General features: G+C 32.7%; 1 protein-coding gene across 2 annotated transcripts; it reads right to left on the bottom strand.

Moving 5' to 3' along the window:
- Positions 1-875: 875 nt before the first annotated feature.
- On the bottom strand, positions 876-11,417 carry LOC102585233 (NAP1-related protein 2-like). 2 transcript variants are annotated; one of them, XM_015303857.1, is made up of 10 exons: positions 11,180-11,417; positions 8,968-9,090; positions 8,826-8,876; positions 8,529-8,600; positions 8,323-8,436; positions 8,171-8,232; positions 7,588-7,660; positions 7,377-7,433; positions 7,241-7,273; positions 876-1,146 (listed from the first exon to the last, which is right to left on the bottom strand). In XM_015303857.1, exons 1-10 carry the CDS (start codon positions 11,288-11,290, stop codon positions 1,087-1,089), a joined length of 756 nt encoding a protein of 251 aa, XP_015159343.1. In that variant the 5' UTR covers positions 11,291-11,417; the 3' UTR covers positions 876-1,086.
- Positions 11,418-19,603: the final 8,186 nt, after the last annotated feature.

Genomic DNA, 19,603 nt, shown 5'->3' with positions numbered 1-19,603 from the left:
CATCTTGATTTTGTATATTAACGAATAATTTGAGACAATAATTTATAGTAAGATGGACAAATAATATGAGGCGGGTGGAGTAGGAAAGAAAGAAGAACTATTTAGTATATTTAAATTGGCTCATTTTAAGTGTTTTTAAGCTAAAATAGATTTTAAATATTTTTTTATAGTGTTTTGGATGAAATAAAAAACAATAATATTTTTAAGCGCTTGCTTTTGAGTAAAGAAGACAAATAAGTTCGAAGTGTTAAAATTTTCGCCTTACGGCTTTTGTCTTATAAGCCAAAAACTAGAAATCCATCCAAATAATTTCATTTTAGAAAAAATTACATAAATACACAACTTAAGATATCATAATCTCTAAAATTCTGTACCATCTAAAAAAATTACAAAAATCCTCTCTCAGATACATCCCTATCCTCCTCATATATATCATATCCCTCTTGGATACATCCCTCCCATTAAGTAATGTATCAATCCAAAGAATGTATCCGAGAATAATTAAAATTTTGAATTTTTTGTAATTGAAGACTTCCGAGATAAAATGTAATTAGCCCCAAATGTATAAGATTTCTGTAAGTTATACATTTTAGTATTGTCGCATAAAATGGGTTATTCAATATTATATTGAATTCATATTTCATACCACGAGCCATTAAAGCCACTAAAGTGCAAGTCTCATGTTGGATAAAATAAAAGACATGTATTTTCTGGACTGAGATTATTTAGTTCTATAATAGTGGATGGGGTATAATTATTCTTATTATATTGGGGTGGTGCATAGCAAGAGTGACCTCTAGTTTATAGTATAATGGATCATGTATTGTTATGAACATATGTGAAAGTAGAGAGGTAATATGACCCTTTTCCAATTATGAATTTGCATCCATCTATTGTCTCTTTAGGGAAACATAAATGAAACGTCTGAAATTAGATATTTTCTTATAACCAACCAAACAAGTAGAAGAAGAAAAGGTATAGTCACCACTGTAATTTTTCATCTTTTAGATCTTTACAGACACCAAATCCCAATGATTAAAACATTGAAGATGATAGCCTATGATCAGATAGGTGTTCCAACTGCTTTCATTCTTCATCGCCATCTTCGTCCTCCTCATCGTCTTCAGAGCCTTCACTCTCCTTACCCTGCATTAGACATTTAGCATTCAAGTCAATCAACCAATTTAACAATCTCACCAGAAAAGATTGGTGAAGACTTAAAGAACCACTGTATATAACAGACATTTGACAATAGTTAAGTATTTTGTGCACATATCAAAAGGATATTATTCCTCTGCCAAAAAAATGATCATTCTCAACCACAGAATAACTCCACTTTATACACAGCATCAAAGAACACCATATGTTGATCAACATTCAACTAAATTCTACTTTAGGTGTTATGAATACTGTGACATTGTAGTTATAGAATAAGAACGTATTATCTCTATTTAAACAACAAGAAGCTTGTGAGAATAATCCAAGCAAAGCTTTCTCTCAAGGTTATTTGCTTTCACATAAGGTATCACAGTTGATCATTAGATTCCTTAGTAGTGTTGCATCAACCAACACTGCCAACTAGGATTGGAACTGTATGGTGACCAAATCCTAGAAAGGCAATGAGCGGAGAACCCTCCACGCGCCGCCACATGCCAATCAAAGCTCAAAACCTAGCAAGATCTTAGCATGTGTTATCGTGTGCAGTCCGCCAACGACATTCCAAAAATATTCTTTTACCGGTGGACTCGCCTCTTCACTTCAAGTTGACCTTTTTAAGGTCTCATGTGTTAGCACTTAATGAAAGGCTTAATCTTTATCATTTAGATCTAAGTCATAATGAATGCTTGCTTTTTAAAGTTTAAACCTTAATCATTCCGATCTTAGTCATCAAGTGCATTTGTTTTTGAAATTCTACAACCACTTAATATGTCTAAATAAATCTGATTGATTAAACTTTATGATAGTCTTAATATCACTAAGATATCTATTCAAGGATTTCTACAAAGATAGTAGTTCATCGCTACTCCATACACTATCACTGCTAACTGCCCCTGCCGCAGCCGCCCACCATTATCAACTACCACACCATGCACAACCACCACGGTCATCTGCTACCACCATTTACCATTACAACCACTTATCACTACCATCAATCACCACAATAAGCCACCACTACATATCACCATCTATCGTCGTCATTCACCACCATTAGCTATCACGATTGTCCACAATGACTATTAGTTGCCACAACGAAGTACCACAATCAAAAACCATTGTAAATCACTACTACCAACCACCATCATTACTAGCTACTATTACCCAAGACAATCTCTAGTCAGCACCACAACAACTAGCGCTAACCATCACCACTACCAACAGGCATATTAATTGAAATTCAATTTTTGTATTTATTAATTTTAAATAAAGATAAGTTTTATATGTTAAAATGTTGAGAAAACAAAGTCTTAATTATTTATTATTCATATCTTAATACAACATCTTAATACTCAAATGTTGATTAAGATTCATACACCTAAATCTAAATGCACATTTTAATACTCAGATTGAAATGTGTTATTAATCTTAGGGCCCGTTTGGCCATGCGATATTAAATCATGATTTGAAATCATAATATAAAACCATGAAATGAAATTGAAGTTTTGTTTGGACATGCAATTTGGACTTTTTATATTGTATGTTTTCTCATAAACATAAAACCTCCATAAGTTGTAAAACTATTAAAATTGTCTCAATTCTTTATACAATCTTACCAAATAACCAAAAGCTTATAAAATCACATAATACACTATTACAAAACTATTCTAAAGAAAATACAACACTTATTGATCAAACCTTAATTCAATAAAAAAAAAAATTGAACATAAGTTGTAGTGTTCAAGTTGTTAGTAGCTAAGAAAATTGTTTTTTCAATTAATGCCACCGTGGTTAGTCTTGTCCACTCAATATAATGATGGAAAATTATTTTTTATTAAACATTGATTTGAATGAAGTAGTAATAAATTTGATCAAAAATAATGCATTTGGTGAATGTAAATGGTAAATTAAAAATTGATTTGAAATAAAAATAATATATTAGCGAGAATAATCATTATATGAGATATAAACGGTTTAAAAAGTAATGATATAATTATAAATTTTATTTACATATGAAACAAATGGCTAGTAAATATATATAAATTAAATGTGGGTTTATTTTACAAAAATAAACTTGTGGGTCAATTTTTTTATTTGAAAAATCTCAAATCATGATTTTTAGAGAATTTGAGATTTCATCTCATAATTTCATATCATGAGATGAAATCGCATGGAAAAACGCCTACTTCAAAAAAAAATGAATGGTCTGAACTCTAACCAAAATCATAGGGATCCACTTTAAGTTTCCAGCAAAGTTTCTCAATATTAATGTTTTCAATGCACATTACCACATTTCTATTTTTTCCCATTATTTTTAACTTGGAGTCCTCTTATGTATTTCTCTCTTCTTCTATTTTGATATGTTTTACTTGAGCTGAGGGTCTATCGAAAACAAACTCTCTGCCCTTCACAAGGGAGGGGTAGAGAGGTTGCTTACTCACCACCCTCCTAGACCCTAGTTGTGGCATTTCACTTGGTATGTTGTTGTTTTACCACATTTTCAATATTTTGTAAATCAATTCAAGCATAAGACATTCAATGTCATTTTAATATTCTAGTGAATTTTTCCGACAATAAAAAAATGAAAAAATTACTGAAATACACGTCTTATGTTTCTCTTATTTCTAATATTCCCTTCTAATTTCTAAAAACCTCTAAAATCCCTTATTTCTCTCCTAATTCTAAATTATTTTATAATGTATTCGAGCTAGTTTTTAATGTATCCGAGCTAATTTTTAATGTATCCGAGCTAGTTTTTAATGTATTCGAACTAGTTTTTAATATATCCGAGCTACATATTATGTATCCGGTTTGTTTTACTTTTTCAGGGATTAATGTAATTACAAATTAAATAGGGATAGATTGTAATTTCATATTAAAACTATGTGATTCCTAAAATTTATACTAAAAATATCCCGTAACTTCCATCTCAGAAAAGAATTATTCCCATAAACTTTCAGACATTCAAAATATTTTGGAGATCTCATAGCAGTTCATTGTTATTTCATCGGCTTATAAGATATTGTAGTTTGAACCTCTTAATTTAACTATTTAAAATAAGGGTTCACCCACAAGCTAAGTTGCTTGGACTTTTCACTTTTGGTGCCGCACTCATGTCGACACAACATGGGTGTGGTGTGGGTGTGGGTGTGAGATATGTGTCCGATATGGTCAACCGATTTTGGGTACTTTGACCAAAATACATGGGGAAAGTCTGGACAATTTTAATGATTTCTGTTTCTGTAATCAATACTAAAGCTAAGGTGGTTATATAGAAATTTACATGTCACTCCTTTTCCTTTAATTTTAATTATTTTAGGCAATCCCCGCACACGTATCCATACATGGATCCATATTCCTGATTTTTAAAATCTGATTATGAAGGATCCGACCTCTGGATCTGCACCCGTATCGGACACCCAAACCCGAGTCCGAGCAACTTAGCCTATCAGTGGTGTTGAAAAAGCCCATTAGGATAAATACAGTACAACAACAACATACTCAATGAAATTTCACTAAGTGTCTAGTGATGATGGAAATCCCATTAGGATAATTACTGAAATTTTGATAATTATTGTAACGATAATAGTTTCCAATGTAAGTGCACCTAGTGTGTACAACTAAAAGACACACGAAAGATAAAACTCTAACTACACTTTTTTCTCTCACAATAGCATCTAGGGTTGCTACAACACATTGTGACAATCATTACTGGTCAGTGTCAAGGTTCGTTCAAGTCTTTCGCTTCCGCAGTTCCGCTATACAAAGAACATGTGAGTTCTTGTTTTACAATTACATGCTATGTAATTAGTTTAATTAATGTGTAATCATCCTTCAGTATCAAAGTAATCCCTGGAATAGTGACCCTTTTTACATAATTGTAACAAATCACTTAAGCAACTTTGACACATCTAGGTTGTTTATTCTTGCCTTGTTCATTCTTTACTCTCTTGGCAGGTTGAGGGCCTTGTTGCCAAGTGCAACTCAGATATTGGTTTTGCAGCCTCAAGGCATTTGTCCTCCAACTCAAGATGCCTCCGGATATCTTCTAAAGTTGTTATTCATCCATTGTGGGTCAAATGCATTTTCATATGGTCTCATGAACTTTTTTTTTTTTTTGATGACAAGGGAAACCCGCAGCCACTACCCTTTGGGTGCGCACAGGGGTAAAACCCCCGCTCCTATGCAATAGCTCGCAAACCACATAGGAGAGGTAAACCGCACTAGGCAAGCCTGGTGCGACGAGCTCGACCCAGAAGGCAAACCCCTTGCTTTCGCTGGCAAGAGGGTTCGAACTTGAGACCTCCAACATGGAAGTCCCCAGCTCAAACCACTGGGCCACCCCAAAGGGTTGGTCTCATGAACTAGAAAAGAACATATGATTGTTTGGATCTATTGTTCATCAGTCAGCATGACCAGCATCTTTCCACTCCACGATCATATTTGTTATTGCTTCAAATGTATTTTCATTGAATGTTCTAGACATTTCTTATGTGAATCTAATTTAATCGTTAAGGACTAGAATAAGTACCAAACCTATTCTTCAACGCACTCCAAAGATACATAGCTCTTTGGTGATCCTTAAACTCCATTAGGATGTCATCATCTAAGGTGCTTGGCAATGTAGTGCGAGCAGTGGTATTAATTTTCTTCCAAGCATCATAAGTGGCACGGTCACGCTAATGTTGAACCATGACCATCCTTAGGCTCATTCATGACATCGTCAATGGCTTCCAAAGCCTCTTGCTCTTTAACACATACTGGACTACAAGTTCCAAATTTCATAAATGTCGCCATTGAGCTTCAACCCTTTGTTGAGCCTAGCAACAATATTTTTTGAAGCAGTATTTATTCTTTAATAAAATAAAAAACTATTTATTTACAAAAATACTCCCCACAAACATGGTGGAAAGTCGTGTGGTAAGCATGGTAAATGATTCTTCTATGTTATGCTCACAACCCAAGATGAAAACTGCTCACAAATAATCTAAAACATGTACCTTAAAGCCATAAAAAAAGGAACCATCATAAAAAAGACGTAGGCAGTTGCATATCTAAGATTTTAAAGTCTCCACAAAGTAACCACACAATTCTTAGAATTTATGCTTTTCTATTGAAGACGAAATAAAACAAAGAAAATTCTTGAAAAGCGCTAAAAAACCTCTAGTGAATTGGCGCAATATGTCGGGAGAAAGAAAAGGATAAAGGAAGTTATACCTAACAAATACGTTTTTTCCAAAAGCGCGCTTAAGCCACCCAATTATCATATATTTTATTTAAAATATTTGCAATAATATTTGTAGATTAGTCTTTGGTGATCAAATTTGGTCCATTGTTTGTAGGAGGGGTATAAATGATAGATCCTTTGGTTTTGCTTACTGTATACTCCTGATGTAATTACTACTGAAATACACCATTGGTGTATTGTGTCTATAAAATGTTAACTTTCTCAAAAAAAAAAAAAATGGTCCATTGTTTCAACTTAGCTTGAAATTTGGAAAACTAGGTTGAGGAATATTTCACGCAAAATAATGATTCACTCACAAAATTTTGACGTTATTTTCAAGCGAAGTTCATGTCCAAACACAACTTTCACTTCCATTTTTTTTGAGCTTTAACTACTCAGTTTTTCAACTTCAACGAAAGATTGACCCAACTCCCACATTTAGTAAGACTAAGCCCTCAAACTAATACCATCTTTACAGAAAGCTTACCCAACAATTAATTCACCCAAGGTAGCAACCTTAACCAAACACTTGAATTCTAGTGATAAGGTAGTTACAACCTCAAGTTCCACTCGACTCCCCAGTTTCTCCCACCCTCAATGACCCTTATGATCTTTTGACTTTCGGAAGACTACCTTAAGAAGCTGATCCATCACTTAGGAAGATTATTCGACATTATTGACAACAAAGGCCAGACAACTTATTTGAAGATATAATGCTAGAGGTTTATAAGGAAAGAATATTCTGAAAATAATGTAAGCCCAGAGAGAAACACACATTACAGTCACAGTAAACTAAGTATTCATGCACTTATCCATGATATATATATGACACTTAAGAACCAGTTGATGTATCTTTACCTCGTCCCCATTGAAATCTTCTTCATCAGGCTCCTGTGGTATAGTAATGCTTAGTTCTTAGATGGTGTTAGGCAATAAACAGGTTTTACGACTAAATTTTGATTAAAGAAAACAAGGAAGCTTGAATGGGACTAACATTGTTAAAATAAGTGAGCGGGTTCGGCCACAAGTCATCCTTAATTATCTCAGCAACCTGCAAAAGCACCAACGATACAGTGTCAAAATGAAAATCTTCAACAAAAAAATAGACCTCAGTACACCAAAGTTTGCACCACCACCCCAAAGAAAACAGAAAATTGGGATTAGAAATCATCATGAAGTAATCTGCAGAAGATATAAACATATACCTCATCCTGAATCTCTAAAGCCTCATCCTCATCCTCATCTTTTTGATTGACTTCACTGAACCATGTAAAGAAGCTGTATAGGAGACCCAAAGAGGGAAAGCAATTGAGCAAGGATGACCAGAACTATCACATCCCAATGTTTATCAAGAAAAGACTACAGAACATAAGGCCAGTTACAGCACCATACAATATTAGCTGCATTAATTAGTGATTATATTCATGTTTTCTAGAAGAGTCTAAGCTTCTTTTCTGATTATGATGACAAAGCTCAGCGTCACCACTGACCAAAAACCAGCAGAAGTGACGCAAAAACATTCCAACAACCAATGTCGTCTAGAATAATTATATTCAAAGGTTTGCACTGCAATGGACCAATGATACACCGTATATGTCATAATGTGCATCAACAAACACTTAAAAATTATTATCAACAAAGTTTGAAACAAGTAAGCATACTATCAAACATTAACCAAACCACGTTTCCAACCATATATCAGAGCATTCAATTTTAAGTTTAGCATATAAATAGCAAAAGTTGATTAAAAGTAGATAATATAGAAATGCTAGAAATAAGTAAACTCACCTTTCCTCAGCATGAGATCGCTTGTTTCCATTCTTCTCATGAGCAACTCCATTAGGAATGCCCTTCAAAGAGTCAACCAATATCATCAATATGATGAAATAGGGAACATACAGAATGTGTGACATCTGTCAAGCTGCAAAACGGAAACTCACCATGCCTTCTTTCCATTTTATTGTTGTAGCAGAAATCTTTGTTGGTCCATCTTCAAGGAAGGTATAGGTCTTTGAGAGCTTTGTATTTTCAAAATAAGGATTTGCACTGAAGTTCTATAAAAAGGAGGAAGTCATCAATTTGAATTTCCAAAAATAACAATTTACATATATTGATGTACATTAATTCCATGTGGGGAAAAACTTACAAAGGTGATCAAATATCCCGACTTCACATCTTTAGATTCTTCCACTTCAATAGAACTTAGAAACTTGAAGATCTAGCATGGGATGAGGCAGATACATTTTCAGATGCAGAACTCAAGAAGCATTTAGAGGATAAGTTACAACTTATTATAGATTTATTAGAGAGCATTGTTGATAATATAGCAATGACTTGTCAAAAACAACAACTAAATTCAGCATTGATAGAGCTTGGCCAAAAATAGCAGTAGGTTGGTTATAATCTAGAATAATAGTTTATAACCAACAAATTAGAACCAAACCTTTTGGTCTTCTTCAGTTAGAAGTTCACCTAGGACAGGATGGCTCAAAAACTGCAAGTAATGAAAGAAATCAATCAAATGAGAAGCAATTCAGAATTTCAGCAACATAGAGATACGGAAGTCTCAGGATAGGATCACTAACAGCAGTCAACCAGAAATCTGGAATAGCTTTAATGATGTTGTTTCGCTTATCATAGACAGGCTTGCGGACCTCATTGTACTTCTGTTCCACTTCCAATACTTTATCACTTGCTTCTTCATTAATCTGATAGAAAAAATAAAATGCTCATTAGTTAACATGTAACACCAACTATTAAGCAACAAAAGAAATCTAGCAATCAACTCTAAGTTAAATATTTTTTATTCTTGTTTCAACTTTCACTAAACTAGAACATACCCTGCCGACCATCTTTTTTGTCAGCGCACTAGCAAAAGCTTGAATTTAAATACGCTCATGTGTATAGAGATGCTTTGGTTTGAGAAGGTTAAGATTTTCACCAACAGAGAACAAAAAATTCCATCTCAGTTCCTTTACATTGCTTTACATTACTGTAGGAAAATAAGTAAGTCGAACATTCCGTCCACAGTGTTGACATCTTTTAGTCTACAGAAAAAAGCTAAAAAGTACATTTATGTTTCACAGTATGAGTATTTCGTGTTTGGTCTCAAAAACTCTACTATTTCTTTATTCCATATAGAGATGCTTCTTTACACATATAGAATTTATTTATTTTTTATAACTGTTGTGTCCAGGACAACTTGTGCACATCTCACCCCACCAGCAAAAATTACCATGTAACTTTGTCCACAAAGGCTACGACAAGACAGATGGAAAGAAATCACTTAGTGTTTTTGTCACTGGGATTTGAACTTAGAGACATCATGGTTCTCAACTCACATCATTGACCATCAAGGCACACCCTTGGGTGCACACCTATAGAATATAAATGTAGGTTTCCCCTTCTTCATTGGAATGGAATATATATCCTTCAACTAATTAGCAGACAAGTTTGCCAAGGTATAGGAAAATAATATATAAAGAGGGCTTGCATTAACGAGAGTATTTCCATCTATTCCAGCTGTTGTTATCAGTTTTCACAATTGCACATCCCAAGTGTTGTTAATATTATGCACATACAGAGAGCAGACATATGATGGAAAAGCTCCCTTATGGTTCTAAACAACAGATTCTTTAAATTTGAAGATGACCATAATATCTAAGTTCAGTAAAAAATAAATTGCAGAAGCTTTATAGGTGATATATAACAATAAAAAGACTTGAGCATTCTATTGGAAGAGAAACATAACAAAATGCCAAACAACTCATATTCTTACAACTCTTGTGGATTCAAATTATATGCTATAGATTCTACCACATACATGCAAGGAAACGGAAGCTTAGAAGCCAAAATTGGCCATTACAACATCTTTTCATGGTCATATTTCTTATAAAACTAATATCTAACAGTGCTACCAATATAGAAATCGTCCCAGTTCTCTGTATTCTTTCCACTTTTTTGGTTTAAACTGGTTGTGATTTTATAAATATATTCCAATGACATTATGCAAATTGACTTTGAAGGAGGATAACGGGTTACTAGATTATTCCTCCGATGAGTTCTCTCAAAACTTGTAATGTCAAACAACAAATGATTGATTAGAATAACGAAACTTAACTCAGAAGTAAAAGAAAACAGAAATGTGAATTGGCGCACACGGATGCGAATGAGTTGATATAGAAGCCAAATTTTGGCCTTTCTTTCACCAGAGAAATAAAGACAGTGGATCACCTAGCATGTGAAAGGCTAGGAGTAGGAACTAAAACATAGGACATCTCATAAGTATGACGGTGAATAAAAAGAGACAACATGCCTCAAATCACAAAAATACAGTCTTTTTTGTATGACAATTAAATGATGGTGATCTTTACATGTTGAACTCGGTTATTTGGACCCTTGAGTAGCTTATGTAGTTGTCTAGTATGTGTTGTTTCCATCGAAGAAAGATATATATAAACGAGGTTGCACTCACTGTTCATTCATGCTTAACATTTATCTTCAGTTCAGTTCAACAAAAGATGACACTTCCAAAGTCATAGTTTACAGTCACATTTATGAAGGTTTGAAGGAATATGAGGAAGCAAATCTTCCAATTGTCCAGACAAGGGAGGATATCTAACAGAATATATATAACACACTATTTTAGAAACAATAAAAAAAACAGCATCACTCACTCCAATTATATATTTTTTCAAATATATGTTTACACTGAGTATTGTCACAAAGAAATCCAGTGACTCAAAACTAGTGTACTGTAAAGTAGTCAAAAAGAAAAGTATGAATAAATGGGATTACCTTCTCAAGCTCGTCTTGAATTTCTTGCAATTTTTCAATGGAAAAAACAAGGTCACCATCAATGTTATTTTCTTCATCCACTTTTTGCTTCTTCCCTTTGTCTGCACCCATCTTATTCACTACACAAGGTTCAACTTTCAACTGCTCTTTCTTGCCTCTTAAACCCTAGAACCCTAAACCCATGAATGAATTTATATGTTGTCAAACTAAAGACAGTGCACGTGTGAAGAACAGAACATGAGAATGGAGAGTTTTTGACAAAATGACTAAAATGGTCTTCAATATAGGGGTAGTTAGTGCTTTATTTTGGTTCTTACGGCCCGTGATGCAATATGAAATCATGACCAGAAATTAGGGGTGTTCATGGTTCGGTTTGTATTGGTGGTTAAAATTAAAATCAAATCAATCTATTCAGTTTTTTAAATTTTTCTAAACCAAATGAAAAAAATAACAGTCAGTTTGGTTATTGACGGTTGGTTCAATTTTTCGGGATTTTTTTGGTTTGAAAATAATAAATTTTTGAGGACATACGTATTTTGATAGACACAAACATCTAGTACATTAACAATCCACAGAAAAACTATTGTTGGTTCAATTAAGCAATACTAGAGTTATCATTACACGAATAAAGTGATTTAATTAAGAAAAAAGTGTGACTATCTTATGAAAGGTATGACAGGTAAAGACTAAAATAATGAATTTTGATGGACTTGGATTTAGGATCGTAATAGTTGAGCTAAAATTGAAGTGTTGGACTTGAGAAAATGGTAAAGTTAAAGACTTAAGTTACTTAAAATTTAACAAAATATTTATATTTTATTTATGAATAATATATCGATAATTATAAAATTTATGTATCTAATTTATCGATTCGGTTATTTTTGCAGTTGTTTTTTGGTAAAATCAAAACCAAACCAAATACGATTTTCAAAATTTAAAACCAAATCAAACCAAATATCGATTTTTTTAATCGATTTGGTTAGAATTACGGTTCGGTTGGATATTTTAACCACAACCATGAACAGCCCTACCTGAAATCATGATATGATCATAATATGAAATTATAAGATGAAGTTTTGTTTTGTTTTGACATGCGATTTGGACTTTTTACATTGTATATTTTCTCATAAACATAAAATCCCATAAATTGTAAAACTATTAAAATTGTCCAATTATTTATACAATCTTATCAAATAAGTGGGGGAGGGGGGGGGGGGGGGGGGGGGGGGAACGCATAATACACTATCACAAAATTATTCTAAAAAGTACAACATTTATTGATCAAACCTTAACTCAATAAAAAAAAGTTGATTGAATATGCGATGTAGTGTTCAAGTTGTTAGTAGCTAAGAAAATTGGTTTTTCAATCAATGGAACAGTGGTTAGTCTTGTCCACTCAATATAATAATGGAAAAAATTCATTAAACATTGATTTGAATGAAATAGTAATAAATTTGATTAAAAATAATAATAATAATAATGAATTTGGTGAATATAAATGGTAAATTAAGACTTGATTTGAAGTAAAAAATAAATTTTCTATTGGCGAGAATTCGTTATAAGAGATATAAATGGTTTAAAAAGTAATGATATGAATTTTAAATTTTATTTACATATGAAATAAATCGTTAGTATATATATATATATATATATATATTAAATGTGGGCTTTTTTACAAACATAATTTGAAATTCCCAAATCATGATTTTTGGAGAATTTGGGATTTCATCTCATGAGATGAAATCATCTTGAAATCGCATGTCCAAACGTTGATTGCATCTCATGATTTCATATCGAGATATGAAATCGCATGTCCAAACGCCTAGTTAATGTATTTCACTCGATTGAAATGGTCCTTAATGTATAATAAAGGTGTTCATTTTGGTCCTTATTATATTTCATTTGATTGAAATGATCCTTAATGTATAACAAAGTGTTAATTGCGGACCCATGTGGCTAACAAATTCACCATTTCTGTCTTTTTTGTTAGCTCTAAAGAAAAATTCCATGAAATCTAATATCATTTTCTCTACTTTCTCTAATAAAAAATTATTATTTTCTCTTGCTTAAAACAAAAAATGGTATTACGTCAGTAAAATAATATTTTAGAAAAGAGAAAATAGTAAATTTAGTTGGAGAAACTAAGAGAAAATGGTGTTAAGATTTCATGGAGTTCTTTCCTTGGAACTAACAAAAAAGACAATAACAGTAAATTTTATTAGCCACGTAGGTCTATAGTACAATTTAACATTTTTTTAATAATAAATTTGTTGGGTTTAGGTAAAGGACCAAAATGAACATCTTTTGTCATACATTAAGGATCATTCCAATCCAGTGAAATAAATTAAGGACCAAAATAAACATTTTTCTATACATTAAAGACTATTTCAATCAAGTGAAATACATATAAAGCATTACACATACATTAAGGACCATTTTGATAATTTTCTTAAGAGTTTCTTTTTTTACCAAAATCATCCTTAAACTATATTCCAAACTTAGATTACCTCCTTAAAATATTATTTTAGCAAAAAACATCCTTCGGGTATTTCAAAGTTAACAATTTTCATAGTTCTACTTGAATTTATCAGAAAACTAACAGATCCCACAAAAATTAAGACACCCCTTCATATTTATTATTCTGAGATACACCAAAAATATTATCGTGAACTTTTTCGGCAATTGAGCTTAGCATTATGCAAAATCTTTTAATTAGACATTTTTCCATTTATTTTTATGTGATTTAATATTTAAAAATTTATCAGATGAAATATGTTTTTTTTTCACAATTGAATCTGCTAGAAGTAGTGTTTGTTGGAGACTTCCACTTCAAATAATGGAGAATGAAACTCGAATGCAAGACATAATTAGAATTTTGATCACTTCAATATCAGATTGCCCCGAAAAATTATTGATCTAAATACAATTTAGCTTTGAAAAAGGTGAAGATAATTAAGCTCTAGCTTCTTTCCATTGGTAAATGAGAAAAAGAGCAAACCATGTATCTCCACACTCTCATAACATTTTTTGTTTCAATAAGCGATGGTATCCAAGATTTTTAATATTCCTTTTTTCAAGAGCTTTTTATAGTAGATAATGAAATTACGTAGGAAAGCTTTTGTTGATAGTCACATGAACTGCTCATGTTTTTATAGGATCCCTTAGTTTTTTGACAATATCTAATAGAAGGATTAAAATTCTTAACTTTTAAATACTTGAAGGATATTTTCTGCCAATATTTCTTAAGAATATAGCTAAAGTTTGGGGTGTAGGTAAAATATGTTTTTGCCCAAAAACTCATAGAATGATTTAGAGTTTCTCATCACTTAGGACATCTTCGACCCATAACATCAAAATTTACAAAGTAACCAACTCCAATTCACTATACCAAAATTTTGCATTAAAGAGAAGATTCTCTGTATATTCTTCTCTCTTCAGTATCATATATATTTTTTATTTCATTTATATTTTCAAAAGTTTTATATAATACAAATAATAGTAAAATAATAAATAAATAAATAAAAAGAGATTTTATATGGATGAATAGTGTCACACCATTTACACACTAAAATAGTGTAAGAATTAGTGTTGAGTTGGAACATTAAAACACCAATTTCTACATCAAAATAGAATTTGGTGTAAAAATTGATGTTGGGTTTGAAATGGTCGTAGTTAATACGTACGCACACACTAAAAATTAAGGGCATATATTGTTTTAAAAATTATATTTTTTTCTATAATTTTGAACAACAATCATTCTCCTCTCATATGCCGATTGATTTTTTCACATACTCATTCTACCCTTGTACAGTTGTACTATCAAATTTTATTCCTTTTTTACTTCTTTAAGTTTATCTTTTTTTAATTAAAAAGGAAACTATATAACAAATTTATTCATAGAAAAATAAATATTACCTTGAAGATGAAAACAGTGAGAAGTACTTATTTTGATAAGATATTAATAATAATTATGATATTATATGATACGATAATTTTGATATTATTTTATTAATAATAATTAAAATTTTATTTTGTACTTATCTATCTATCTATCTATCTGTATCTATTTTATACACTATTAAAAGCATGAAGGTCTTTAGAAAAATTGATTGAACTTTTTTTCTTTCATTAAAAGACTCCACAATAGATAAAATTGTCATTTACTATTTTTCTCAAATAATTATCTTTTAATTATTATCCTATTATTTCAAACTTTGATATCAAATTTAAGTTATAATTAAATTTTACTTATTCATAAGATGTAAAACTCTTCATATTTAGTAATTTAGAATTGCCTATTTTTGGCAAAGTAAAGGAGGAGTTAGAAATCCTAATCACGTTGTTGTAACACCTCGGATTCGAGAAAAGGCTAAAAAGGAGAAATGGGAAAGAACTCACAGGCCAAAAGTATAACGAAAGTATATGTAAACTATATATAATAGTACATGCATATATTTGACCTTTTCCCGATTTTGAAAATTAAGGAACACTAAAATATATGGCATAAGTAGAATATATTTTAAAAATTAAGGATTCCTAAAGTATAACGACGAGTAAATATAAATAATTTCTAATAGTATATAGGTATATTTGACTTTTCCATTAAATAAATTTAAAGCCAACATATATTGTGTTTTAACCGAGGTATTTTTTGCTGGAGTGTGGAGGGTACATTAGTCATTCAACTATCATATTGTGGAGTTATAAATATAGTGTATCCCAAAATTCCTCCTCTCTATTATTCTCCTATGTTTACATTACGCCACCGACGATTCAACTCTGATAAATTGAATTTGCATTATTTTTCGGCACCTCGATGAATCAGGTATTTCAATTTGATAATTCCCTTTGTTCCTTTGTATATCTTTTAGGGTTCATATCATAATTTATGTTCTTACGGAGTTATATATGGAGAAATTGATGTTGTGTTTTTATGCTAAACTTCTACTTTTGATCAGTTTTGATTTTGTAATTTGAATCACTATTAGACGAGTTTAATTGCTTTGATATGCTTTACTTGAGCTAAAAGTGTGTTTGGGAACATGCTCTTCTACCTACACACATTGAGTATGTTGTTATTGTTAGACAAGTGAAATTCTACGAATTGAATATTTTTCTATTACAATTCTAGTGCATAAGCATTTTTATGAGCCAAGGGTGTATTAGAAACAATCTAGTTAGGGGATATGAACGCAAATAACTTTTCATCATTTAGTTTATGGGTTCATCTGAATTATATAATTTTTCTTGATTCATCCGCTAAAATAACATAAATAATAAATTTTGAATTCAGTAGATTAACTGTGTAATGATATATTACCAAATTTAGACATCTCATTCAAATTTTGAATCAATCTCTCCATTTTAGGATACGCTAAAATAAATTTAACGTTTCAACTCTTGCCAGCATAGTTTTATTTTTAAGCAGGTGCTTTTGTCAAAAATAAAATAAAATTTGCTAGACCATGGAGGGTACATTAGTCATCCATCAGGCAACACTTCATTCAAAATGTCTTTTGAACAAAAGCATTTCTAATTCTAACTCTCATATATAAATGTTGTACCTACCCAAATCCCCAGTTTCCATTTTTCCCTATATATATCAGAGGTAGTAGTAGTATGTCCCATCTGTTTGTTTACTCCGCCGCCGATTCACAACAATGCCCTCTTTAATTTTCAATGTCCTGAATTACATTATTTTCCGGTACCTTAATGAATCAAGTACTTCAATTTTCCTCTTCTGAGCCTGTATTATCTTTTAGGGTTCAAATCATAATTTATGCTCTTCATAGTCCTTACAGAGTTTTATGTACATAATTGTTTTTTGAATTACTATTAAATTACTTTATTTTCTTTGATATGCTTTACTTGAAGCGAGGATGTGTTTGGAAACATCATCCTCTACCTACACAAGGTAAGGCTAAGGTTTGCGTATGCACTGCCTACTCGGTCCCCTAGGTACGTTGTTGTTATTGTTTTTATCAGACAACTCTATCAGAAATAGCCTCTCAACCTCAAAGGTAAGGGTAAGATCTGCAAACATCCTTCCCTCTCCATATCTCACTTGTGGATTACACTGGGTATGTTGTTGTTGCACTCTACGGTGTGTTTGGTATGGTGGAAAATATTTTCCATGTAAAACGTTTCTTGGAAAATAAGTTGATTTCTAACTTATTTTCTCATGTTTGGTTGAAAAAAAAATTAGTGTTTGGTTGGTGATTGAAAAAGCATTTTCCAAAAAATATCTTTTATTTTTGGCTAGAGAGTAGAAAATAATTTTTAGGAAAATAGTTTTTGAATTGGAAACCAATCTCGAAACCTATCCAACACCCGATCCTGACCCCGACATCTGAACTAGGATACGACCTCGACGATCGATTCACAATCCGACCTAAGATCTCACCTAGGACCTGGCCTAATTTATGACCCAATACATAACATTCGAACTAGGATTTGACCCCGACCTCGACACTCAAACCTAGACACTACCCCGACAATAAATCCGGGATCCGATCTCGACATATCTACCAATTTAGATCTACCGAAAGATTCTTTTATGAGATAAAAAGCTTTAATAATAAAAAAGAATTAATGGGTCATTACATCAGATACCTATTTAACTATCATTCGTCCTCGAACGATCAAAAGAAGGCGAGGGTAAGAAAGGGTACCTGAATCGGCAAAAGGTATGGATATCTTCCATGCATATCATCCTTGGCGTCCGAAGTGGACTTCTCAACCGGATGATTTTTCCACCGGATCTTCATAGAAGAAATCTCATTTGACCTCAACTTGTGGGCCTCCCTATCTTGAATAGCTATAGGCTCCTCATAATAAGACAGATTCTCATCAAGTAGTATTTGAACCCCAATGAATACTATAATTCTCATCACCATGTATTTCTTCAACATAGATACATGAAATAACGGGTGCACTCCTAACGGTCCTCAAGGCAAAGCCAATTCATATGCCACCTCTCCCACACGCTTAAGAGCTTCAAACGACCCAACATAGCTCGGACTAAGCTTACCTCGCTTACCAAACCTCATCACACCCTAATGGGTGAAACCTTTAGCAAGACTTGATCTCCCTCAATTAAATCCAAGTCCTTGACCTTCCGATATGTATACTCCTTCTGCCCGTTCTGAGTTGCTAGAAGCTTCTCCCGAATGAATTTCACTTTCTCTAACAATTCCCTCAAAAGATTTATACCCAAGGTCTTGCATCAAATGAATCAAACTAACCAATGGGGTACCTACATCTCCTTCCATACAATGCCTCAAACTAGGCTATATTAATACTCGAGTGATAGCTATTCTTGTATGAAAATTCTACCAAGGGCAAGAACTAATCCCAATGATCACCAGAATCTACCCCGCAAGCATGAAGTATATCCTCCAGCACTTGAATTTTTCGCTCAGACTGCCCATCGATCTGAGCGTGAAATGCGGTACTAAGATCCAATTTAGTTCCTAACTTAGCTTGCAAGGTCCTCCAAAGGTTAGACGTAAATGGTGTACCTCTATCTGATATGATGGAAATGAGAACTCCATGCAATCGAAAAATCTCGCGGATATAGAGCTTGGCTAAGTTCTCTACATTATAAGTCACCTTGACTGGAATAAAGTGTGTGGACTTAGTCAGCCTGTCAACAATCACCCATATGGAATCAAACTTACCCAATGACTTTGGAAGACCAACCACAAAGTTCATTGCAATCCATTCCCACTTCCATTCAGGAATGGGCATTCTCTGAAGTGTCTTTCCAGACCTCTGGTGCTCATACTTTACCTGCTGACAATTCGGACATTGGGAAACAAAATCAACAATGTCATGCTTAATTCTACTCCACCAATAATGTTTTCTCATAGCATGATACATCTTGTTTGCACCAGGATATATAGAATACCTCGAACTGTGAGCCTCTGCAAGAATAGTCTGAGTTAAATCATAAAAACGGGGAATACATACCCACCCTTTAATCCCAAGATGCCTTCCTCATCAATCAGAACCTCCTTAGCCTCTCCTCACAATACCATATCACGAATTCGGCTCAGCTTCTCATCATCGAATCTCTTTCCTTTAATCTTGTCAAGAAAAGAAGATATTGCCTCCACACAGGCCAAAAATCCTCATTTCTCAATTACTTCCAGCCTCATAAATTAATTAGCCAGAGTTTGAACCTCTCTAGCCAATGGGCGTCTAGGAACCTATAGATGGGCTAAACTCCCTATTCTCCCTATTTTTCTACTCAGGGCATCAACCACAACATTAGTTTTTCCCGAGTGATAAAGAATAGTAATATCATAGTCTTTCAGTAGCTCCATCTTCCTACTCTGCCTCAAATTCAAATCTTTCTAAGTCAACACATAGTGTAGATTGCGATGATCTATATACACTTTACACTTGACCTCGTATAGATAA

This window comes from Solanum tuberosum, unplaced genomic scaffold, assembly GCF_000226075.1.
Source record: "Solanum tuberosum cultivar DM 1-3 516 R44 unplaced genomic scaffold, SolTub_3.0 scf00478, whole genome shotgun sequence".
Classification (NCBI taxonomy): Eukaryota; Viridiplantae; Streptophyta; class Magnoliopsida; order Solanales; family Solanaceae; genus Solanum; species Solanum tuberosum.
Note: the sequence above shows the minus strand (reverse complement) of the source record. Positions and strands in the feature narration are given on the sequence as shown.

Excerpts from the sequence above, each read along its gene's own strand:
- LOC102585233 (XM_015303857.1), bottom strand. The coding sequence starts at position 11,290 with ATGGGTGCAGACAAAGGGAAGAAGCAAAAAGTGGATGAAGAAAATAAC. Across the intron at positions 8,601-8,825 it reads TAACTGAAGAAGACCAAAAG|ATCTTCAAGTTTCTAAGTTC; the intron begins GTTTGGTTCTAA and ends ATCCCATGCTAG. Across the intron at positions 7,274-7,376 it reads CGCTCACTTATTTTAACAAT|GAGCCTGATGAAGAAGATTT; the intron begins GTTAGTCCCATT and ends ACTATACCACAG.